At 45.4% G+C, this 24,538-nt stretch overlaps 1 protein-coding gene across 1 annotated transcript in view; it reads left to right on the forward strand.

Moving 5' to 3' along the window:
- Positions 1-24,538, forward strand: part of LOC137424540 (protein kinase C iota type) — a gene marked incomplete at its 5' end in the record, with an annotated part of 105,234 nt that overhangs the window by 19,883 nt on the left and 60,813 nt on the right. The window contains 3 exon segments of the mRNA XM_078775571.1: positions 5,861-5,913; positions 23,609-23,758; positions 23,893-23,990. Coding sequence (XP_078631697.1) covers positions 5,861-5,913; positions 23,609-23,758; positions 23,893-23,990 — 301 coding nt within the window.

A 24,538-nucleotide genomic window follows, 5' to 3' on the forward strand; every position in this document is an offset into this window, starting at 1 on the left:
TCTAAATTGTTCTAAAGGTAATTATATAGGGTAGTTCTAAAGGCTTCCAAAGGGTGATTCTAATCGGTTTCGTTCATTTATAGGCTTTGCCTATTTCATATTAAAATGCTAAGCTCCTTCAGACAAGAGTGTGATATTTTTTTCTTTTTTTTACTCTGTCCATCTGCAGTCAAACAAAAATGAAAATCATTCAAAAGAGGAAATTTATTGTTTTGAGAGACATCATAAAGGACACAAAGAACAGGCATGAAGAACTAATTTAACATGTTAGATAGGTTGGTGTAAAAGATGGTCTATCAACGGTGGTAAAGTTCCAAAATAGTCTTTTTTTTTTTTTTTTTCCTACAGCCTTAAAAACCCTTGCTTTACTTCAATTTAATTACATACTTGAACATTGTAGAACATTGTGGAGGTGCCCAATATATCCTGCCCCCTCGTTCAGCAGACCTCACCTCGTGCAATTTCTTCTTGAGGGGCTTTCTTAAAGGCAAGGTTTACGCAACTCAACCAGCGAACATTCAAGACCTGAAAAGACGGATTCAAGCAGCTTTTGGATAAATTACGGTTGGAATGCAACAGAAAATGGTCTTGGAGTTTCGTGAAAGGATGCACACATTGCTTGAAAATGGACATCATGTCGAAATTCACAACTAATTTTGTACACTTCAGCAACATCTTTACCACAAAATATTGAAATATGTACACAGTGCCTGCATAAGTATTGGAACAGTGAAGACAAATTTGTTATTATTGCTATATACTCAGCCACCAACCCACCCCCCCCCCCCCCCCCCAGAATTTCCATGTTTTAAACGTTTCCCAGTGTATACCTTGGATTTAGAATAGGTACACCGTATCCCTGCGTGTCGTAAGAGACGACTAAGAGGGTTGGCGTCAGGAAGGGCATCCGGCCATAAAAACATTGCCTCAAAAAGAGAACCATTACAATTACATATGGGCAGGGTACAGCCCGAAGTGGAGATCGGTTTCTGAGGTTTGGGACATGGAATGCAGGGACAATGACAGGGAGATCAGGAGAAGTGGTGGAAGTATTGGTCAGAAGAAGAGTGCACATATGTTGTGTGCAAGAGACGAGATGGAAGGGAAGTGGTGTGAGAATGGTGAAGGGTAGGCAGGGACAGAAATACAAGTTTGTGTGGCAAGGGTGCCTGGAGGGCGTGAATGGTGTTGGTGTCCTGTTTTCTGAGGAGTTTGTAGACAGTGTGGTGAGTGTGACTAGACTGAGTGAAAGGTTGATGATGGTCAAAGTGATGATTGTAAAGCTCTTGGTGAACGTCATCTCGGGATATGCTCCGCAGGTTGGTCGGAGCGATGAAGAGAAGGACAAGTTCTGGTGTGCGATAGAGAAGCTGATGGAAAACGTGAAAGATGAGGAAGTTGTTGTGGTAGGAGGAGACCTAAATGGACATGTGGGAAGGAGTATGGACGGTTTTGAAGGAGTTCATGGGGGTTACGGATATGGTGTGAGAAATGGAGAAGGTGAAAGGATTTTGGAGTTTGCTGATTGAGCTGATTTGTTGATTTGTAATACTCAGTTCCAGAAAGAGGATAATAAGCTTGTTTACATACACGTCAGGTGGGTCGACGACAACCGTTGACTACCTGATGGTGCGTAGGCGAGATAGGGGGCACCTCCGGGACACAAAGGTGATCCCGGGGGAGGAGGCTGTTTCACAGCACCACTTGGTTGTCTGCGACATAAGGGTGAAAGGTGCGAGGAGAGCTCGGCGGGTGAAGTACCAACCGAGAATGAAGGTGTGGAGGTTGAAAGAGGTGACAGTAAGGGAGGCATTAAAAGAGAGGCTGAGTAGGGTAGAGGATGATGTGGTTGAGCTTGAATGTGGTTGGATGTCAATGAAAGCTAGTCTGTTGGGAGCCGTGGTTGAGGTATGTGGATGGACAAAAGGACCACCGAGGCACTCAGAAACATGGTGGTGGGATGATGAAGTTGGAAAGAGGATTGACGAGAAGAGGAAGAAGTTCAAGGAGTGGCAGAAGGCGAAGGGTACGGGAGCAGAAACGGCAGAGCATGAAAGTTATAAGGCAGCCAAGAAGGCTGCAAAGAAAGAGGTAGCAAAGGCGCAGGAGGCATGTAGGAAAATGTTCGGAGAACGCTTGGATTCGGAAGAGGGTCAGAGAGCAGTATTCAGGATTGCAAAGCAGATAGCGAAAGAGAGGTGTGATGTGATGGGGGTGAGTTGCTTGAAGGATGATGTGGGACAAATCGTTGTGGACCCAGATGGAATAAAAGGAAGATGGAAAAGATATATGGAAATGCTGTTGAATACAGAGAATGAATGGGTTGGCAACATAGAGAGTATCCCAGTTTTAGGACCGGCAGAGAAGATAACTGAGAAGGAAGTTGAGGAAGCGATAAAAGCAATGAAGAGTAGAAAAGCGGGAGGGCCGACGGGAGTTGTGGAAGATATGTTGAAGGCAGCAGGAAGTTGGGGTGTGAAGAGAATGACAGAGATCTGTAATCTGGCGGTGAAAGAAGGCCGCATTCCAGTGGCTTGGGAACTGAGTACCCTCGTCCCTCTATACAAGGGGAAAGGTGACCCTCTGGAGTGTGGCTCGTACCGAGCGATAAAGTTATTGGAGCATGGAATGAAGGTATTGGAAAGGGTGTTGGAGAGGAAGATAAGGAAGAAAGTGAAGATCGACGAAATGCAGTTTGGATTTATGCCAGGAAGAGGAACGACAGACGTGCTTTTTATTGTGAGGCAGTTGCAGGAGAAGTACATGGAGAAGAGGAAGAAGTTGTTTCTTGGGTTTGTTGATCTGGAGAAAGCATTCGATAGGGTTCACGCAAAGTATTGACATGGGCAATGAGGAAGTTAGGAGTGGAGGAATGGTTGATCAGAGTAGTGATGGCAATGTACAAAAGAGCGCGCACAGCTGTAAGGACGAAGGACGGGAACAGTGGTGAGTTTGAGGTGAAGGTGGGAGTGCATCAGGGGTCGTTACTAAGTCCACTACTATTTGTAGCTGTGATGGAGGTGCTGGCTCAGAACGTAAAGGAGGGTTTACCGTGGGAGTTGTTGTATGCAGATGATCTGGTGTTGATTGCGGAAAGTATGGATGGACTGAAGGAAAAGATGAACAAGTGGAAGGAATGTATGGAGACAAAAGGTCTGAAGGTGAATGTCGGAAAGACGAAGGTGATGGCAAGTGGTAAAGCATGTGGTGAGGTGGAAAGAACTGGGAGGTGGCCCTGTGCTGTGTGCAGGAAGGGTGTCGGAGTGAACTCCATTCAATGTACAATGTGCGCTGAGTGGGTTCATCAAAAATGTAGTGGTCTGAGACGGTCATTAACCAGTGTGGCAGCTACATTCAAATGTAAGGTGTGCACAGAGGGAGCTGCACATGGAGGAAATGTTGAGTTGGATCTTGGAGACGGCATGAAGCTGGAAGGTGTGAAAACGTTTTGCTCCCTCGGAGACATGCTGAATGGAGAAGGTGGTTCAGACTCGGCAATGGTTGCTAGAGTGAGATGTGCATGGAAGAAGTTTCGGGAACTGAGTAGTGTGCTGATGAGGAGGGGAGTGTCGTTGAAGCTGAAGGGAAAGGTGTATGCTGCATGTGTGAGAAGTGTTATGATTTATGCGAGCGAGACATGGGTAATGAACGTAGAGCACTAGAGCAGCAACGAAGGTTGGAAAGGGTGGAAATGCGAATGGTTCGATGGATGTGCGGAGTATCGTTGAGAGAGAGGAAGACAAATGATGAATTGCGAAAAATGATGGGAATAGAGCCTGTGATGGATGCTGTGAAGAGGAACAGGTTGAGATGGTTTGGTCATATGTTGAGGAAGGATGAAAGTGACTGGTTGAGAAGAGTGATGGAAATGAATGTAGAAGGGAGTAGAGGACGGAGAAGACCGAGAAAGACTTGGCTAAAGATGGTGGAAGAAGAAATGCGGGCAAGGGGGTTAACAAGGAGAGATGCAGAAAATAGGGCAAGATGGAGAAGATTGTCATGGGGACCGCAAGGCTAACCCCCGCTCTAGCAAGGGAAATGGCCTTAAAATGCATGTTGTTGTTGTGCTGTTGCTATATACTCAAGAAATTTGTGTTCGAGATCAAAAGATGAACATGACGCAAGAATACAGAAGGTCAGTGGAATTTCAATGTGTATATATTTTATCATTATAGAACACTAGCACTTTTTATGCTCAGTTCCCCATGTTAGGTAAGCAAAAATATTGAAACATATTAACTGGAAGCAAATTAAAGTCGTGTAATAGTTAGTATTTGTTTGCATATCCCTTTCATGCAATAACTGCATCGAGCCTGTGACCCATCGACATCACCAACCTCTTGGTATCTTCCTTTGAGATGCTTTGCCAAGCCTTTCCAGCAGCCATTTTCAGTTGTTGTTTGTTTTGTGGGTTTCTGACTTTAGTCTCCTTCAGCAAGTGGAATGCATGTTCCATTGGATTTAAATCAGGAGATTGACTTGGCCAGTCTAAAACCTTCCACTTTTTTCTCCTAATTAATTCCTTAGTTGCGTTGCCAGTGTGTTTTGGGTCATTGTCTTGCTGCACGGTGAAGCGCCACCCAATGAGTTTGGAGGCATTTTCTTGTACATGGGCAGACAAAATGTTTCTGTTCACTTCCGAATTCATTCTGCTGCTGCCATCATTAATTACATCATCAATAAAGATGAGTGAGCCAGTTCCATAGGCAGCCATGCAAGCCTAAGCCATGACACTACCTCCACAATGCTTCACAGATGAGGTAGTATGATTTGGATCATCTGCAGTTCCTTCCCTTCTCCACACTTTCACCTTTCCATCACTTTGGTAAATGTTTATCTTGGTCTCACCTCTCCATATAACTTTGTTCCAGAACTCACTGGCTCACCTCTCTACTTCTTGGCAAATTCTAATCTGGCCTTTCTATTTTTGATGCTGATGAGAAGTTTGCATCTTGCGGTGTAGCCTTTGTAATTCTGCATTAGCAAATCATCCCTGCACTCTGGAGGTTGTTGGTGATGTCACTGACAGTTGTTTTAGGGTTTTTCTTCACAGCTCTGATGGTTTTTCTGTCAACTGCAGTTGTTTTCCTTGGCTGACCTGGCCCTTGTCTTTTGCCAAGTACACAAGTCATTTCTTTCTTTTCAAGATATTCCAAATTGTTGTATTTGCTTATGCCCAATTTTTGTGCTGTGGTTCTACTTGAATTCTTCTGTTATTTCAGCTTTCAGATTGCTTGATTTTCTTTCATAGACAGTTATCTGGTCTTCATGTTGGTTTATGCCCACCGATTTCAAAGACAAAAGCAAAGGCTTAAACCAAGACTAGACAAGACTCTTTAATGTGTGAACCATCAATGCAACAAGAAACACCTGAGCACCAAGAAACACCTGCCAGTCATTTGTTCCAATACTTCTGCTTACCTAAAATGGTGGGACTGAACATAAAAAGTGCTATTGTTCTACTATGATAAAACATAGATGCCGATAAATACTAAGTAATAAAAGCTGACCTTCTGTATATATTCTTGCTTCGTAGTCATCTTTTGGTCTCAAGTCCAAATTTTTTGAGTATTTATTTATTATTTCTTTATTAGAAATAACAACAAATCTGACTTCACTGTTACAATACCTATGGGGAGGGCACTGTATATCCTGTAAATACTTTGTCCAATTTCATTTCTTAGCAACAGAATTACAGGGGTTCAAAACCGGGAATAGATAAATGGCCCACCCTGTATATTGGACTTTAAAAATTTCTTTTTGTATTTCCCTGTTTTCATTTTAAAGGTAAATCCTCGCCATTTCCACATATCTCCAATCACCTGAGTGATACATGTGTGCTTGATATTTGTGTCTCCAGGGTTTGAAGCTCCAAGCCTCAAGAGACCAAGTCGAGGAACTAAAGACAACCAGGTACACGAGGCATTCTCATTTAAAACAATAAACTCTATTAGGATAAGTTTTCTCTTTATTTGGATTATCTTACAATATGGGAGGTGGTGTGGAGGGTGGGGGGGGGGGGCGATAAGTCCATTTGTACTCTCGGTGTTTTATGAGACAGATACCTGTACTTTTTTTGAAGAGCCAGAGAAGGTATGTAGAAGGTTAATGGGTTTGCAAGAATCAGATTGATGTGGTGTAGAGTCTGTAGACAAATGTGCAAAGCAAAGTAAATTAGAAAAGATCACAGGTTTGCACGGAACCTAACATTAGGTGACAGTGAGCGCATGCTTGAAACATGTAAACATGTGATGGGATGAACACAGGTGCGCAATTTCTGAAGGTGAGTACAAAGGCAAACATAAGGTGGGCATAACATTTGCGGACTATGATTGAGTTGGTCAATGAAAACAATGGATTTTCCCAAATTAGAGTTGGAGAAAGCATAAATTTACCGCCATGAGAGGAAACGTGAAGCTGATGTTTCGGGAATTATCCTTCATCGGAGCATGTGAGAGAGAGACTTCCACATGTGAGAATAAATGACTATAAACAAATGGAGGTGAGCCTTCAATTTGTATTTGGGAAGGTAATAAAGTAACGGTTTCTAGTCGAATGGGTGACATGGAAGAAGAGCGGTTGGGCAGAGAAGTAAGAGGGGAGGTGGTGAAAGACAAGTATAGAGTCTGTAGAAGACTGTATGGCCACCAACCTTTATGTGAGCAAGCAAAATAGCAGGCCCTGAAATTCAGAGTGCTGTCATGAGATGCCATTGACATCGAGGGCCTTAGATTTCATTCCTAAAGGGTAGAAAGATGGGAAGTGGTAAGCCACATAGTCCACAGTGGGGAGCCACAGAATAATATTCAATGGTATATTCTGCTGAAGGCCTTGTGCACCATTATAAGCTGAGGATGGCAATGGTAGGACCTAGCCTTCCAAGGTGGCGACCTGCTTTGAAATGCACTCATTGGTGCAATGCCCTGCCTGCGAAACAACAGTCTAACAATTCATAATGAGGTCGCGCATCAAATTCAGGTGAGATAGCTCAGAGGTAAGTGTGCTACCTCTGTGCCATGTTGATGGAAAGGAGCAGAGTGAGGAACTATCGTGCACAGAATGGAATCGTCTATAAAGTGGTACAATGGCTTTTCTCGTGTTAAAGAGAGATCTTAGATGTATATCACGAGCAGCATTGAGGGACATCACAACACTTATCTGAGGGACAGCGTTTAGAGGTAGAGCAGCTCCAGAGAAAACACGATGCAAGTGCACAGGAAATCTAGTAGCCATTCAAAGAACAAATCTTGGATACAATTAGCTGAGAGTTAGAAAAAGTAAGTTGTGGCTGCCAGACAGAATCAAATGCTCGGTAAATGTCCAGATTTGAGACTTAAGGAGCCCATACATTGTTCGCATAGACAAAGCAGCAGCATGTTGAGGATTGCGTAAGTGACCTATGCTGAAGCCATATTAAGAGGAGATGAGTCTTGAAGTCTGCTGTGTTGATCGATTCCATTGTTTTGCTTAGGATAGGAATAATATCGAGTAGACCGGGAATAGAGCAGAGGAGTAGAAAAACCAGATGAACGAGTATTGAAGCACTGATACCATTAGCAATGGATGAGTAATGCGTACATTGGAATTTCTCTACCTTTGTGGACAGAAGCTCACATGCTGGAAGTGTAGGATGAGCAAAGGAAGAGAGTAATTGGGGTCCTTTCTGCAAAGGCAGAGTTAAGGCAATCAGCCTTAGTGTGAACATTGTCCATCTTTACGAAGTTCTTCTCGAGGGAAGGAACAGACGAGGCACCAGAAAGACACCTGGCATACTGCGAGCAATTTATTTTTGTGAATGGTGAGAGAACTCTTGAGCTCAGACCTCAAGTAGGTCTGATCTTTAGCTCTCACATATCTGAGACGGAAACGCAATGGTGAGTTTTCTGGAGCGGTTCCCATTGGTGGGGTTGGTTTTCCTCGAAAAACAAGCAAGCTGCTTTCTGACAGTTGCCTCTCTGCATGAATCATTGCATCATGGATGGGATGTTTAGCAGGAACCATAAATGTGTGATGGTATATGATGTTGAATCTACAAAATGGCAGCGATGTGGTACAGAGATAATAGATGAGAGACCGTAAAAGGTTTAGAGGGAGATGAGACTTCCTTGTACCTGTTGGAATGCTTCCGAGTCTTTTATTCTTCACCGTACCAAACACTTAATGAAATGACATGCAGGAGCTCCAGCTCGCAGGGAAGAGCAACATTCCTGGATTTTGCATAGCAATTACTTATTGATGTCATCAGGAGAAATGTGCTTATTGATGTCATGGGGTGGAATGTGTGTGTATACTTTATGTGGTAGAAAACTGGACATGATGGTCGTGGTTGGACTGAGGAGGAATCGGGGCAGAAAGGGCAAGACCAGATGAAGGAAGTGAATGAGCAGTCCAAACATGTCACCAATGAGAGAGGAGCCTCCGTGTGGCCATTTTTTATTATTCACCAGCCTTGCCTTGCACATAGTTTGGCCTTCCTCATCCCGAGACTGAGGCCGCGTCCTTTATCAAATAGTATTCACGGTTTCTTTGTAGTACAGACTCTCGGGGTTTTAGATATTCTACTGCTATCATGAGTGCAAGATGAGAGGCAGCAGCTCCATCCCACAGAGGTGATTCGTACGCCAATGGACTGCAGATGCCATGAGACTGCAGAGCTCCGTTTGCACTAATAAAAATCTACCTTTGGGTATTAGGTCGACAATGTGGTCTGCACAATCTAGCTTTGGATATTAGGTCGACAATGTGGTCTGCACAAGACAGATAATGCTTGGTTGTGATGCACAGGAGCTCAAGAGATTTTATCGAACGCAGAGCTTTTATCACACAATTAATGTAAAAAAAACTCAAACGGGAAGATGCACTTCAGCCATCACATCCTCATACATTCCACATTCCACATTCCACACAATCGCAATTCATTCATTCATTCTATTCATTCATTGGCATTTCTATGTAACATCTACATCTTTTACTTATTTTGCACATGCTATGCACTTCATTTATTGGATTTTTTTTTTTAAACGTTTTTTTGTGCAACCAACAATCAAATAATAGTTTGGATTTTTAAGCAATGAAGCCGCTTCAATATTTGGCTATGTTCGTCCGTCCATCAAAATGAAGAAGAGGAACCTCTCTAACCCACCGTGTTTAATTATAAAAGGTTATAATAGGGTAAAGACTAAAATCTAATGGGTTCTAAAGGGTAATTCTAATGGGTTCTAAAAGGTAGTTCTAAAGGACTCTAAAGGGTAATTATGACGGGTTCTAAAGGGTAATTTAAATGGGTTTTGTTCATTACTAGGCTTTGCCTATTTTATATTGAAAATGCCAAACTGAACCGCTTCCTTTGGACACGGGTACAATTTTTTTTGTGTCATGTAGATACTCTCTCCCCTCTATGGTCCCACTTTTCATTTTTGATACATTGTCTTCGTAAATGGAAGGGTGAGGGTGCTCGGATGGCTATCAACACACATATTGTAGGGTTTTGAGTATTTCTGAATATGCAAAGTGGACTATAGCCATTGAAATTATTTTAAAAGGTTTGTTACATCACCCTGTAGTCAATCATCACATCGCATCATCATCACATCCCAGCCTTTATATACCTTCCTCCTCTTCTGACCAGCCTGGTGTTGGCTGAGCGGTTAGGGTGCCGGCTTGGGATCCTAGGATCCTGGGTTCGAATCCCGGTCGATCGCTAAATTAACACCAGGGGGATTTACTCAGCCTGCCATCCTTCCGAGGTCGGCAAATTGAGTACCAGCTTGCTGGGATGAATGATCATGGTGTGTACCCCGATTTAGAATAGGTACACAGTATCCCTGCATATCGTAAGAGCGTGACCAAGGGTTGGTGCCAGGAAGGGCATCCGGCCATAAAAACATTGCCTCAAACAGGGAACCATGATTGTCATGGGGCCCGCAAGGCTAACCCCCCACTGTAGCGGGGAAAAATGGCCTTAAAACGATCATTCATTCATTCTCCTCTTCTGACCCTCGTTCTCCAATTTTTTTTTACAATACAGTAATACCTTGCTTGAGACTTCCCCTTAGAATGCTTATTCGTTATAGAGCTCATTGGCCTGGAGAAAATTATTACTAAAAAAACGAAAATGAAGAAAACTTATAAGACGCAGCACTTCCCGAGTAAACGCACCCGTCGCCATTGTTTGTACTGTATGCACATGCTCTGAACCAATCAGCGTTGTTTACCATTAGTTTTGCAGCAGGATGAGCGTCTCCCACCCCTGCCATGTAGGAAGAGTAGGAGCGGAGTAGGTGCGACGGCATTAATCATTCTTTTTATTGATGTTTGTACATATTTTATGTTTTTGATAATACTTAGCTACTGATGTTATTGTAATGAAAAAATATTATTTTTATTCATAACGTTTGCAGGGGTACCCAGTGTTTTATTGGGGGGGGGGGGGGGGGTGGGAAGGGGGGAAGGTTGTCTTTGAGCCTTATTTATGGGTTTTGCAAAGACAAAAAGGGCATCATGCTATTTCCAAAGCATGGTTACGTTGGGAAAGGGGGAGGGATGTGGGGGCATTGCAGGGAGCTGCAGGAGGTGTTCGAATAAAGTCCTTTTCAGAGAAGTCGGTTTCAGTTCAAGAAGATTCTTCTTCTTTTCTTTGACGTCCACAATTATTAATCCTGCGTTCTTGTTGCGTTGGCCAGCGGGAAGTCTTTGGCCCAAGTCTTTCATGAATACAGATTGACAATGTATTGGAACTATTGTCTGTAGATGGGAGGCATTGTCAATTAAATGGAAAAATCTGGATAGGGGAACACAAAATGGTGCAATGTTTTTTTTTAAAGGTTTAACTCTATCAAGAAAAAAACAAAACAAGGAACTCACCTCAGGCACTCAAAAGGAAAAACCTTGACAAAACAACGCAGCTCTCACACAAGTCTCACAGTTTTGAACTCGGGAGGGAAATACGAGGTGGAGAAAGTGAGAAATGCAAATTTGCCATTGGAGGGTGGGGGAAGGGTGCAAGAACGGCTCACGTCGAGGCCACACCTACAAACCATTGAGGGGGTAGAGGCTGGAACGGGTCACATCAAGATCACACCTACAACCCATCACAATAAATTAATAAATAGTTATTTTTGAATTTAATTTGGCGATATCATCATTAGCCATGGTCATTAAAAAAACAAGTAACCCATGTTCAACAGGAGGTCCAATTTGGTCTATATGTCAAGTTTGGTGGCTATGCCTCATTAGTTTGGGTGTAATTGCATTTCACACACACACACACACACACACACACACACACACACACACACACACACACACACACACACACACACACACACACACACACACACACACACATACTATTATTTTATTAGATAACTCGCAGATAACCCAGTTCCACCGGGCTGTTGAAAGGGAATTAATTCCTAATAGAGTGTGGAATATTTAGGGAGTTTGCCAGGAATGTCCTATGAAAGCATAATGTCCTTTTACAGGTAGAAATTCCTGGCAGACACCATAAATACCTGTTTGGCTTGCCATTGTAAATACTTGCAGTTTTGTTGCTGCCAGTGAAGGCCATTTATTTAAGAAACTGTGTCCTGACTTATTCTGTCCGTTATGATGGCGGCATAAGACTGCTGAGGTGTTTAGCCAGATCTAATTATCTCGTTATCCAAGTTCAATCTCAGATACGGTTGCTTGACGTTGGTTCTGCTCAGCCGACTGCCTAAGGTCCATTACGTAACTGCCGGCACGTTCCCCTTTTCCATTGTTTTACTCACCGGCATGGTAAACCGACCTTTGGCACGAAGATCCGGCCAGAGTTGAGAGTTGCAAACGGTGTCCATGGTCGTTTAGACACGTCGTCCACTCACTTATTCAGAGGCGATATTGACAGGTGGAACAGGAATGTCCTTTGACAGGTGCCAATTCTATGTAATGTAAAATGTGACTTCAAGTCCTCACTGCTTTCTTCTTCAAGTCCTCAACCCACCTCCTTCCCAGCCCCAAGTCCTCAACTCCAAGTCTTCAAGCCCCCTCCCCACCCCAGGTCCTCAAACCCTCTCCCCAGATCTCTGTCCCCCCCACTCGCCCTCTCACTCCAACTCTCCATCCTATCTTCCCTCTTGCTTCTTCAAGTCCTTAGCCCCCTCCCCCTCTACCTATGTCTGCAAACCCCCTCCAAACGCAAGTCCTCAACCCCACTCCCCACCCCAGTTCCGCATCTCCCATTTTCTTCTTCAAGTCCTTAATCCCCCTCCCAACCCAAAATCCTCAACTCTCCTCCTCCCCCAAATCATCAACCCCTCTTTCACAACTCTCTCCATTCTCTGCCACCCCCCCCCCCCCCTCCCCTTCTACTCCATCTCTCTGTCCTCCACTCCTTTATTCTTCAATTCCTGAACCCCCTTTGTTCTTCAAGTCCCCAACCACCCCCCACTCCCAAACCTGCATCTCCCCCTTTCTTTTAAGTCCACAACCCCCAACCCCAGGTCCACAACCCTTCCCCTCCAACACCTCAACCCATATTTTCCAACTGTGTCCCTCATCTTCCCCACTCTCTACCCCCTTCCACTCCAAATCTTTGTTCTCCACTCTCTCTTTCTTCTTCAAGCCCTCCCATCCCCAGGCCCACACCTCCTGCTTTTTTCTTCATGTCCCCTCCCCCTTCCCAATTCAGAGTCCACATAATAGTCTCTAACTGTTAAGACTGCTAAGGTTTCTCGGTGAAGTATATCGACATAAAGGAAATTATTCGTTACCTGGAATTGACTGAATTATTTGTGGTTATATTAGTTTTACTTCGGTATGTGGGTGAACCATCTATTCCATCCATACACAACAGTCTGGGCAACAACATTGCACATAACTTGAAATTACATGAATATCAGTGTGTATTTGTGAGGTGTCATGAGCTCTTAAATGAGGTGTCATTCAGCATTATACGTGCTGTGGTTACGACGTTTACCCCGTTCAGACACAATCGCGCAACTTGCTTTTATAGATGGATAGATAGATAGATGGATAGATATTGTAACGGTTTTGAGAAGTGTAACGGTTTTTTTGAGAAGTGTAACGGTTTTTGAGGAAGTGTAACGAATGTGAAAACGTTACAATGTGAACGTTACAAAAGTATGGTAACACCCTGGTAATGTAAATAATGGTCGCAGCCGTCCTCCTAGTTAATTCCATGAAACTTACACGCAGGCCACGATATATCTTTTTAAATAGTGTATTTCCTTATTCTATGTAGGCTAAATATGTGTTTCCCACTAGATTGACTTTGCATTGTATCAAACAAAATAAGCGTAGGCCCTTCCAATTTCCCCAAATCATCTCCGCTCTCCAAAGTTCCTTTCAAAAGGGTGCGAGTTGTGTTCAATCCCGCAAGCCGCCATTGCCCATGTGCTAATCTCGGAGAAGAAAGGCGTGTCTCCACCTCGTCATAGAGGGGAGGAGTGAGCCAGAGGGTTGCATGTCCAATCAGCACCGCGGTGAGCGACCCGGTAGGCGTGCCCTCGCAGCCGGCGGCTTGATTCCGCCCCGAGTTATAAAAGCGACTGTAAGGGACTGCTTTACGAGATGACCTGGGAGATGAGCGAAGAGGCGACACCAAGAGGAGCGGTGAGATGCGAAACGCTCCAAGCCAAAGAGGCGAGGTACTCGGAAAGGGAACCAGCTTTGGAGAGACGCGCTGAAAGGAGGGAGACGGCTCCACCAGAAGGAGAGGAGCAGGTGTGCCGAGCCAGCGCGTGACGTCTACAGCAGCGGATACGCGACGGAGGGTTTTCCCGCCAGAACCGCGAGGAATTGAGAGCTGCTGCCTCCGACCTTGCCTCCCTCTCCAGCAATCCACCTCAAGCCCTACCTGCCTGCAATATCCCCTGTGTAAGTGTGAACGTCGTCTGTCCTACTCGTTGTCTTGGGGTTAAGTAAAATGAATAGTATAAGCTAACGATGCACTGTGTGACTGTTTTTTCCATCCATTGCTTGTAAATAATTTTGGTCGTTCTTTCTTTTTGCTTGTGTGTGTATAATAAATCTGTTCTTCCTCCGTACTCTGTCTTCTTCTCTTTTCCTTCTCTTTCGGTCGCTTTAGAGGTTTCCCGATTGAATATCTGCGGTGCGATCTGGTCAACGTCGGGTGGAATCGGGTTCTAATCGGGGAGTAACTGTTCGGACGCGGTAATACACCACCGCTCGGTCAATATAACATCTAAAACCGCGTCTGTAACAATTGGTTGTCAGGAGTTGGATTCGGACCTGGGACTAAATTTGTTAGGCCCAAATTTTGGAACACCAATTGTGTTATTAAGTAACAATTGGTGTCTGGGAGTGAGATTCGAGGCCCGAACCAAATTTTTAAAAAACATCTAGAAAAAAATTTGGTCAAAATTTGGAGCTGCTGGAAATTTGTGTTGTTTTAAAGCAAAACCCGAATTTTGAGATCGCGCCATGGACAATCAAGGCGATCGGATGTCGGTGGGGGAGATAGACGGGTTAGGGGTAACCCAGGACTTAGGGGAAGAAAGGGAGGAGGAGAGCAATGAGGAGAAAAATGGCAATGTGGTTGCGGAGGTTTCAGACGCACAAAATGGCGCTCTCGCGCATGTGGTTGAGGGGGCCACGGCCGCGGAACCAATGAGCGCGGCCCAAATGCAAGCCTTCATGACCCAATTTATGGTACAAATGCAGGCGTCCCTCAACCTGCAGAGTGAGCAAATTAAAGCTCGGGGTGAGCAATTGTGGGTAATGGGGAACCGAATGGATGCTAACAGTGAGCGATTGGGAAACCAAATTGAAGCAATAACCAACAGAATGGGTGACCGCATGCAAAAATGTGGGGAGACCATGGATCGCATGGTGGGCGAAAGGGTCCCAGGGGTGCACAAGGAAGTAACGCGGGTCGAGAAGCGCCGGTTGAGCGAAGCGGAGGAAAGCACGGGTACAATGACGGGGGTAGAAATCGCGACACGGGGTTTGGAAAAGCCGGCGACCGCTGAGGTAGAGGAGGGTGTTTTATTAAAGCCAGCGGTCGCCGAGGTTAATAAAGAAAAAGCAGTGCTGGGAATTAAAATTGAAGAGATGACGGAGGTAGCCCGGGAATTGCAGGGAGAAATGGATTATGTACAAAGTCCCTGCTCACATCACGATGCTGTGCTTAACCCGAATGGAAGTTTGGAGGTTCGCGTGGAGAAAATGATCCCCCAGGTGAGTCGTGCTGTATATTGTGCGGGTAGATTTTGCAGGAGGATGTTTAGCGACAAAAGAATTTTCGCGCGCTTGGGATCGAGGAAGCATCCGGGCGTTGGTGAAGGGTCCCGTGTGAGTGGAAATGGCACGCGTGGGAGGAAAAAGTGTGCGTCGGCGAGTGGGTGTGTTATAAAGTGTGGGAGTGAAACCGAGTGCGAGCGAGAATGCACGTCGGGGTGTACGGAGTGTGACACGAATAGTGAGTTGGTGATGGCGCAGGTGCGAGAGGGCACATCGGAGCGCGAGTGTGAAACCGAGTGCGAGCGAGAATGCACGTCGGGGTGTACGGAGTGTGACACGAATAGTGAGTTGGTGATGGCGCAGGTGCGAGAGGGCACATCGGAGCGCGAGTGTGAAACCGAGTGCGAGCGAGAATGCACGTCGGGGTGTACGAAGTGTGACACGGAGAGTAAGGTGGTGGTGGAACGTGTGCGAGAAAGCACACCTGAATTGGTCATGGCGCGAGTGTGGGAGAGCCCATCCGAGCGCGTTAGTGGGTGGATGCAAGAGTGCACGCCCATGGTGAGTGTTACGGAGGACATAACGGAGGAGAGGTGTGGACCAAAGTGTGCGCAAGAGTGTGCGCGAGAAGTGTGGTGTGTAACAGGGAGAGCGTTGGTGGAATGTACGGACGGCGTTGGAACGCCAGGTTTTGTGAGGGTGAAAGGGGTAGCGTATGCTTGTAAGCATGCAAGTGAAGCATCGACGGTAACCGGGTTAGCGGTTAGGGCGACGGATAGCCGATGCGAGCACTCGGGGCGTGGGGTGCTTTGTTGGGTGCGAGGCCCGGCGCGGGTCGATGCTGCGTCGCTTCTCTTCGAAGCGTCGTTGCCGATTCGGGCTTGGCCCCGCCCCGCATGGTCGAGTCCGGGCCTTGTAGGGCGAGGCGACCGGTCCGGTTCAAGGGCGAGTGGGAGGAAGCGGTACGGTGCCCCCTCGTGGGGACGGGGTTCCGACCAGGGGAGATTGAGCCATCGGGCCCGGGACCGCAAGTTGCCGCGCCGAGATGGTGCGTGGAACCTCGGTCCAACCAAACCACCTCCCTTGAACCGAAAGCCGGACGGATTCAACCTGCAGGCGACCAAACCACCGGAATTCATTGCTCGGCTTTACGAAGCCGAGTTTAATGATGTCATGACGCACCGAGGCTAGGATATAGCGGACTGTGATGATGATGGTAGTGATTTGATACGAAATTTATAATAGTGGGTAGAATTGGCAGTAAATGGAAAATTTTTGAATTGGTTGGAATTTGGTGTGCCAAATTGATAGGACCTCCCCGATGTGGAGGGATGGCAAATCCACCATCCCTCACAGAGGTGGGGCAAATGCGCTATAGATTAGGGGGTGTATGGCAGTGAAAACTAGCCCGGGTGGGTTAGGTTATATTGTGTGTAGGGGTCTAGCGAAGATGACATTAGGTAACGTTAAGTTTAGTTAGTGACTGATACCTGTAGTGGGGACGCAGGTAGTTTAGTGTGGATGATAATGACGTGGGAGCGCAATAGTTTAAAGGGACGACTGGGAAGCGCAAGTTTCAGAGGGGAGTAGTTAGCTGAGATGATGCCGTGTGTTTGGAAACTGAACAGGTGTGTGGAGCAGGGTATGAGGGAGTAGTGGTGATTGCGTGTTGTGTTGACCAAATGGTCCAGGAAGAAAGGAGGGTGCAGGTGGCACCAGGTGTGAGGGCACAGGTGTGCAACAACAGATGTATGTGGCTGTGTGGAATAAATGGTAGTGTGGGATATCTGGAGTATTGGAATGGATGGTCGTGGAGTGAGAATGGTGGAAATTGTGGAGTGGAGTGGATGGTGCGAAGGTGTGAATGGGGGAAGAGTGGACCCCCATCACGGATACCCGGGGCAGGTAGAGTAAGTGTTAGGTAGAGGGTACAGGTAAATTGTGGTTGGATATTGGCATCTGTGGTGCGGGTGAAAGAATGGTCTTTGGATGGGTGCATTACTGCATTAGTGTTGTGGAAATGGCTGGGCGTGTAGCCTGTTAGTGTGTGTAGTTGGTTTGGGCACTCCACCACTGTGAGGATGTCGGCCAGGTGAGGCCGCAGGTGGGCTCTGGGAGCCGGTAGTTGTTGTGGATGGGGCCCGAGGATCCGGAGGACGGACCCGGGTAGCCCAGTGCCAGAGGGCACCAAGGGGTGACAGAGCCAGGAGAGGGCCTTCCCCAGTTAGTTAGGTTAGGGTGAGGAGCTAGGTAAGCTCGGGTGGCAACTGCAGTGGTGGAGGTGTGCAGGTGGGTAGACCTGCTGGGAGAGCTACACGTCGCAGCCCAGAAATTGTGCGAAGGCACCGGGAGATGAATCGGGGGAGTGAGACCCCAAATTGAGAAGCACCACAGTTTGGTCAATGGGAATTGGTTTTTAGAACCCATAGTGTAAGTGGCCAATGGATTGGCAGGGAAAGACCCCGGGTAGTGTAAAGTGTGTTAAAATCATTTAGAGGATAGTTAGGAAGAAGGATCTCCTCGCACCATCTGCATCCACTCACCTGAGGTGACAGGTACTCCGCACCATGCGTTTGATTATTTTTTATGATGCAAATGTTTGGATTGTGAGACGCATCATGACGTGGGTGTGACATTGTGCGTAATTCCATCTCTTCCTCCTTATGAGGATTGATGATGAATTTGGTGATGGCAAATTTTGAAGTCGAGGGATTGTGGAGACTAATTTGGTATAGGAGAAATATGGGGAAGACGTGACAGTAGTGACGAATTGGTAATGTGTAGATTTTGTACATATGGGGTAAGGGCAAGGGTAGTGTAGGTGACAGGGGGGTGACGTACGGTAGGGACGAGCTTTCTCACTTCGCCCTCCGTACGCATTTCGCCTTGCATTGCCTTATTGACGTGTACCCTTGTGACCTTACCCCTCGCTCAATTGTCTTTCTTTTGTCTCCCACATGACCTGTGCGCCATTGGGTGCCGAGGGGAGCGTGCGTGAGGTGGCCATTGTGCGCCCGAGATTCCCAGAACCAGCATGCATTGCGTTGATGTACCACTTTATGGACCGCTGTTCTGCGGCCAAGTACCACTTGATGGACCCCAGGTTCTGGGGCAGGGCACCTCTGTTGGAGACCGGCCATAGTGGCCAGGGAATCTTGCTTGCGGACCTCGGTAAGGTGGCACCTATGCCAAACAGGTGGACCACCCTTAGTTGGCCCCTGAGGCCCTAAATAAAAAAAACGAACACAAGTTGTGCTTTTTTATATTTCCAAGTAGGCCGCATGAAGCCAGAAGACGTCGGGAAGAACATCGGCCCAGCAGAGAAAGAGAAGACCACCACCAGTTGTTTTGTTGTGTTTATTATGAACCATGGTGACTGCGCACCGAGTGGTGCTTTTGGTGCTTTGGTGGTATTGGTACTGGTGCATCGATGCAATGCGTGCTGTCTCCTCCCTCCCAACAGGAATTTCTTTTTTCTTGTTCCCTAAAAAGAAAAGAAAAAAAAAAAACACAGGTCCTGGGTTGCATTGTAAATAAGAAATCACGTCACTGTAAATAATGCTCCCCACCGTAAATGTATAGTTTGAGAATAATTCCGTAATGCGGTTAGCTGTGGGCTTGAGTCTGTTAGACAGGGTGCAATGCAATAGGGGGACATACTTATTTGTGTTTTAAGATTGTCACACTCAGGGTCAGGTTAATTGTAGAGGGAATTACACCTACGTGTCACACTAAGTTAAAGTTTAGTAGGCCCGAGCACGGGCCTGAAGAAAGGAGGGTGCAGTGTAACGGTTTTGAGAAGTGTAACGGTTTTTTTTGAGAAGTGTAACGGTTTTTGAGGAAGTGTAACGAATGTGAAAACGTTACAATGTGAACGTTACCAAAGTATGGTAACACCCTGGTAATGTAAATAATGGTCGCAGCCGTCCTCCTAGTTAATTCCATGAAACTTACACGCAGGCCACGATATATCTTTTTAAATAGTGTATTTCCTTATTCTATGTAGGCTAAATATGTGTTTCCCACTAGATTGACTTTGCATTGTATCAAACAAAATAAGCGTAGGCCCTTCCAATTTCCCCAAATCATCTCCGCTCTCCAAAGTTCCTTTCAAAAGGGTGCGAGTTGTGTTCAATCCCGCAAGCCGCCATTGCCCATGTGCTAATCTCGGAGAAGAAAGGCGTGTCTCCACCTCGTCATAGAGGGGAGGAGTGAGCCAGAGGGTCGCATGTCCAATCAGCACCGCGGTGAGCGACCCGGTAGGCGTGCCCTCGCAGCCGGCGGCTTGATTCCGCCCCGAGTTATAAAAGCGACTGTAAGGGACTGCTTTACGAGATGACCTGGGAGATGAGCGAAGAGGCGACACCAAGAGGAGCGGTGAGATGCGAAACGCTCCAAGCCAAAGAGGAGAGGTACTCGGAAAGGGAACCAGCTTTGGAGAGACGCGCTGAAAGGAGGATGACGGCTCCACCAGAAGGAGAGGAGCAGGTGTGCCGAGCCAGCGCGTGACGTCTACAGCAGCGGATACGCGACGGAGGGTTTTCCCGCCAGAACCGCGAGGAATTGAGAGCTGCTGCCTCCGACCTTGCCTCCCTCTCCAGCAATCCACCTCAAGCCCTACCTGCCTGCAATATCCCCTGTGTAAGTGTGAACGTCGTCTGTCCTACTCATTGTCTTGGGGTTAAGCAAAATGAATAGTATAAGCTAACGATGCACTGTGTGACTGTTTTTTCCATCCATTGCTTGTAAATAATTTTGGTCGTTCTTTCTTTTTGCTTGTGTGTGTATAATAAATCGGTTCTTCCTCCGTACTCTGTCTTCTTCTCTTTTCCTTCTCTTTCGGTCGCTTTAGAGGTTTCCCGATTGAATATCTGCGGTGCGATCTGGTCAACGTCGGGTGGAATCAGGTTCTAATCGGGGAGTAACTGTAACAATATGTTTACCATCTATATAATAATAGCGTAAGGACTCGACTTTGTTATCCCTTTTACGCCGCACCCAGTGACCCGATGCCCACGGCACTAATGGATCTACGATCTTGGAACCGCGCTCTTTGTTTATCACGTACAGACATACTCGAAAAATCTGAATTAGCCGACGTTGGGGCCCAAAAGCATCCGATTAACTGCCGATACGACGCCATCTTACGACGCCATCGTATTGGCGTCTGCTGGGCGAAGGCGAAGCAAGCCGTCCGCTGATTGGACAGGCGAAGGCGAAAGCGAAAGCAAGCCGTCCACTGAGTGGACAATCCAGAGCATGCATTTGTGCCGGTGTCGGCGATCGTTCATATACGCACTCTTCATTCTCATCTTTCTTCCTAACTCTTACTCGGACAAGCAAATCCCCTATGCCATCCATAATGGTACACTCTATCCATACACCACATCCTCCCTTCCGTGGATGATCCACGGGTTTCGGCTAGTCTGTATTATTACTGTATTGGTGTAATTACCGATATCCCAAATGAAGCCCTCATATACCGCTCATGGGTAAGAAATAATGCTGTCGGGAACGCATCTCCATATAAACAATTGTATAATAACTCCTTTTAGCGCATTTTCGATGCTCTTTTTAGACGGATCTTCTCCAGGAATGCATCCTGAGCGATAAACGATGAATTCCTTTATTTGGTTTTACCAAAATCTGAGGTGAACACTGGTAAAGTTGTTCTCTTCCGTTTAACCCCTTCACATTGTAGAATAGAGAAAAAGTTGTTTTGAAACTACAGGCTTTGTGTTCCTGTGTAGAAATTACATTTTATAAGCACTCATCAGTGTCCTCGTGCTCCATACCTTAATCCATCTACCATTACCATTACCCGTCATTACTCATGCTTGCCCTCTACCATCCCATGCTACAGCTGCATTCTGGAGACACTCTTAAGGTGAGATTGCTATGACGTGTGCCATTTGATATTTTATGGGAGGGTTGCTGATCAAATGGTGATGACATTAACGGGGGAATCTATTTATTACGTACACAAATAAGGTGCAATTTATTTTGCCTCGCCAGCACAAACCGCACCCCAAACCCCCAAGTGCATATGTAATAAATATATGTTTTCAAACTACAGTGAACAACGAAAAATGAAACTCTCAAAATGTTGTGGACGGATTCGGACGAAATTTGGCGGAGAAGTAGCATAGTGGCAAAAATGATATATAGGAGGATATCTCAAAAAGTTGTGGACGGATTCGGCCTAAACTTGTTGAACAGGTTGCGTGTGTGACAAGACCGAATCAATTCGACTTTGGTGAAGATCTGAATATGGATTCAGATGTGAGAATTATTTAATTTTTAAGTGATTCTTCACCATTGAGAGATCGGGTGAAAAGCGATATATAACATGATATTTAAAAAAAGTTATGGACGAGTTATGAATAAACTTGGTGGATGAGTTTGTTGGGTGACGAGAACAAGGCGATTCGATTTTGGTTCAGGTTCGAATCCAGATCCGGCTCATCAGTGGATACAAAACATAAACAGTTCGGCCTGGCGGAGGTATGTGCTCTACCGAGTGCCGTTCTAGTTTAGTTTGTATGTTTATTTGTCGTTCCCTTTGGTGTCTGCTTCATTTACCTTTTTCTGAACAACTTTTTGGCAAGGATTCATCTATTAGACCTACCTGGTGTTTGAACAGGAGTATTTGAGTACGGCACATAGATAAAGCAAACACATCCTTTGCTCATCTTTAAGGTTGCACTACATCTCGGACATTTAAGTAATAAACTATTAACCTCTACCTATATTAGCTTGTACTGCACAAGTCGCCATTTCGCATTTGCACACTTCCCGCAAAGGAGAGACATTTGTGGTTAAAAGGTTGCCTTATCACGGAAACCATGACCAGCCACTAGGAAAATCACTTGTGGCTCAAAATGATCACCGTGACCCTTGATTAACATTTAAAACACGTGCATGCCGACATTAGTTAAACAGTTGCAAAGGCTACCGTCCACATCAAGAAATAAAATTAGGGTCAGAAGACAAAAGCAATTTGAAAATTTAAGTCCCCTCCTGAAGTGTTTGATCATTACAGCATTTGTTTTTTTTTTTGTTTTTTTTTGTATACAAGATCGAGGCTCGTGTAAGAGCTAACATTCATGAAAAACAAAAACAAAAAACAAACGGACACATAAGACGAAATAAAGGGAGCAGGAGACAAGATGGGGAGAGGGGGGGAAGCACACAAGTACAACATTTGAGAGCAGGGACATCGGGAGATCTGTTGGAGGCAGAGGGCTTGGGGGGATTAGGCATGGGAAGGGGGTGGGGGGTGGGAGAGGTAAACAAAAAACCACTTGGACACTGCTGGGACTTCCAGGAAAGAAGTCGGTATTTCAGAAAAGTGGATCTGGGGTGAATTTACAGGGGTGGAAAAGATCAAGGTTTTGGATGGGGGATTTTTTTGGAGATGGGGGATGAGATTTTTTATTTTTTTTAAAATAATTTATTTACTTTTGGAGGGTTGCTTGTTAAATTATTGCCTGTTAAAAGCAATCACATGGTAAGTTTTAAATTCTAATCCTTGATAATTACTTTGCATCAAATGATGGGGCAATCTATCCAACGCCCCCCACAATAAGGCAATTTTAAACATGGATGAACTCTTTTTCACATTCCCATCTGAGCACGTAGCTCACGATTCCGGTATCTCGGGTTCGCGTCCCAGGTACCACGTTGATTTGGCTGTTAATATCCTTGGCCTGGATGCAAGTACATGTGCAAGCTCCACCGTGAGTCTTAGAAAGAATTGTTTATTTCTCAGAATTTCTAAAAAAATTAAAACTTGAGAGGAAATTTTCAGCTGATAATGATGACTCGTATTTGATAACAGTCAATGACAACAACAAGTACAGTTTTTATTGACCGGCATTTACCAACGTTAAGGTCATAAGCATCATCATGTGATTTTAGTATTGTGGATGTTTAAATTTGTATGATTTGGTACTGTAGTATTTTTGATTCTTCAAAAATAAGCTTTGAATTCAAGTTTGTTTAAGGCACCAGTCCAAAGGGGTCAAAGCATCATAATTTATATGCTTCCCTGACTCACCACTTTGCTACTGTAAACATAGCGACCAGTCAACACCACAAACCTGAAACCAAATGATGGTTTGGAAACCAAATGATCTCCCCCTTTCCTTTTCGGTTTCCCGGTCAGAATGCTCTGACTTGTCACTACATGGAATTTATTTTTAGTTTGTTTTTTTTTGCTTTCTATGGCAAAATAATTGTATGGTTTGCAGCAACGCATGCAGTTGTAATGCAAAAATGAAGGGTGAAAAGGCTCTATCAATTTACTGATTGCGCCTCTTAAAAATGGTCCTTCGTCGTGGTCGTCAATAATCTTCGGCCTTGCAAGCTCCTGCTCTGGTGCTATCCATTTCCTCTCCATTAGTTGCAGCCATCGCTGGGCCTGCGGGACTTCGAACTAGTCAGGGTGATTGGACGAGGCAGCTACGCCAAAGTATTACTCGTTCGATTCCGGCAGAGCGAACGCCTCTATGCTATGAAGGTCATTAAGAAAGAACTGGTCAACGATGAGGAGGTGAGAGCATTTTGTTTGCTTGGTGATGGAGCTTGCAAGCATCTAAACATTATCATCTTATGATTATGGAGATACCATTGTAATGCCATCTCTCTTTTTTTTCTTTTTTTTTTCTCCAACGTCACTGCACGCAGGATATAGACTGGGTGCAGACAGAGAAACACGTCTTTGAACAAGCCTCAAACCATCCATTCCTTGTCGGCCTGCACTCCTGTTTCCAGACGGAGAGCCGGTAAGGAAAAGAAGGAGGAACCTAGCGTGCAGAGTAGTCAAAACGGGAAAAATCAAGGCTTTTGGAAAGTGGAATATTAAATTGATATGTGGGAAAAATTACATGCCCAGACCAGGAATCACCTAGACCAGGATTGTTTAATCCAGTACATTAACGTAACTGCTTCACTACGCCCCAGTGGTGTTTATAATATAATACATGGATTTGTCCCCCCCCCCCCCCCCCCCATTGGAGGAAGACCCTCTCGTATTCAGGCCATTGGTGCTCCTAAGGTTGGCAGCGAGTGCCCCGGAAGCATTGACGGAAAGAGAGTGGCAATGATGTGTGTGAAAAAAATTATATATATATATATAATGGTGGTCCAAATTTGACCTGGAGCTTTGTTTATGAAAGGCAGAATAGCATATTATGTACTTAAATAAATTTTGGATGTAATTTGTTTTGGTCGTGTCGGTAACCACTCCCCATAATCGCGTGTTTATTACTGCATGTGCTGCAAATCGAGATGGTGCCAAGTGGGATAAATGAGGTGGAACAGCGAATATTTA

Source organism: Myxine glutinosa, chromosome 4 (genome assembly GCF_964187855.1).
Source record: "Myxine glutinosa chromosome 4, kmMyxGlut1.1, whole genome shotgun sequence".
NCBI lineage: Eukaryota > Metazoa > Chordata > Myxini > Myxiniformes > Myxinidae > Myxine > Myxine glutinosa.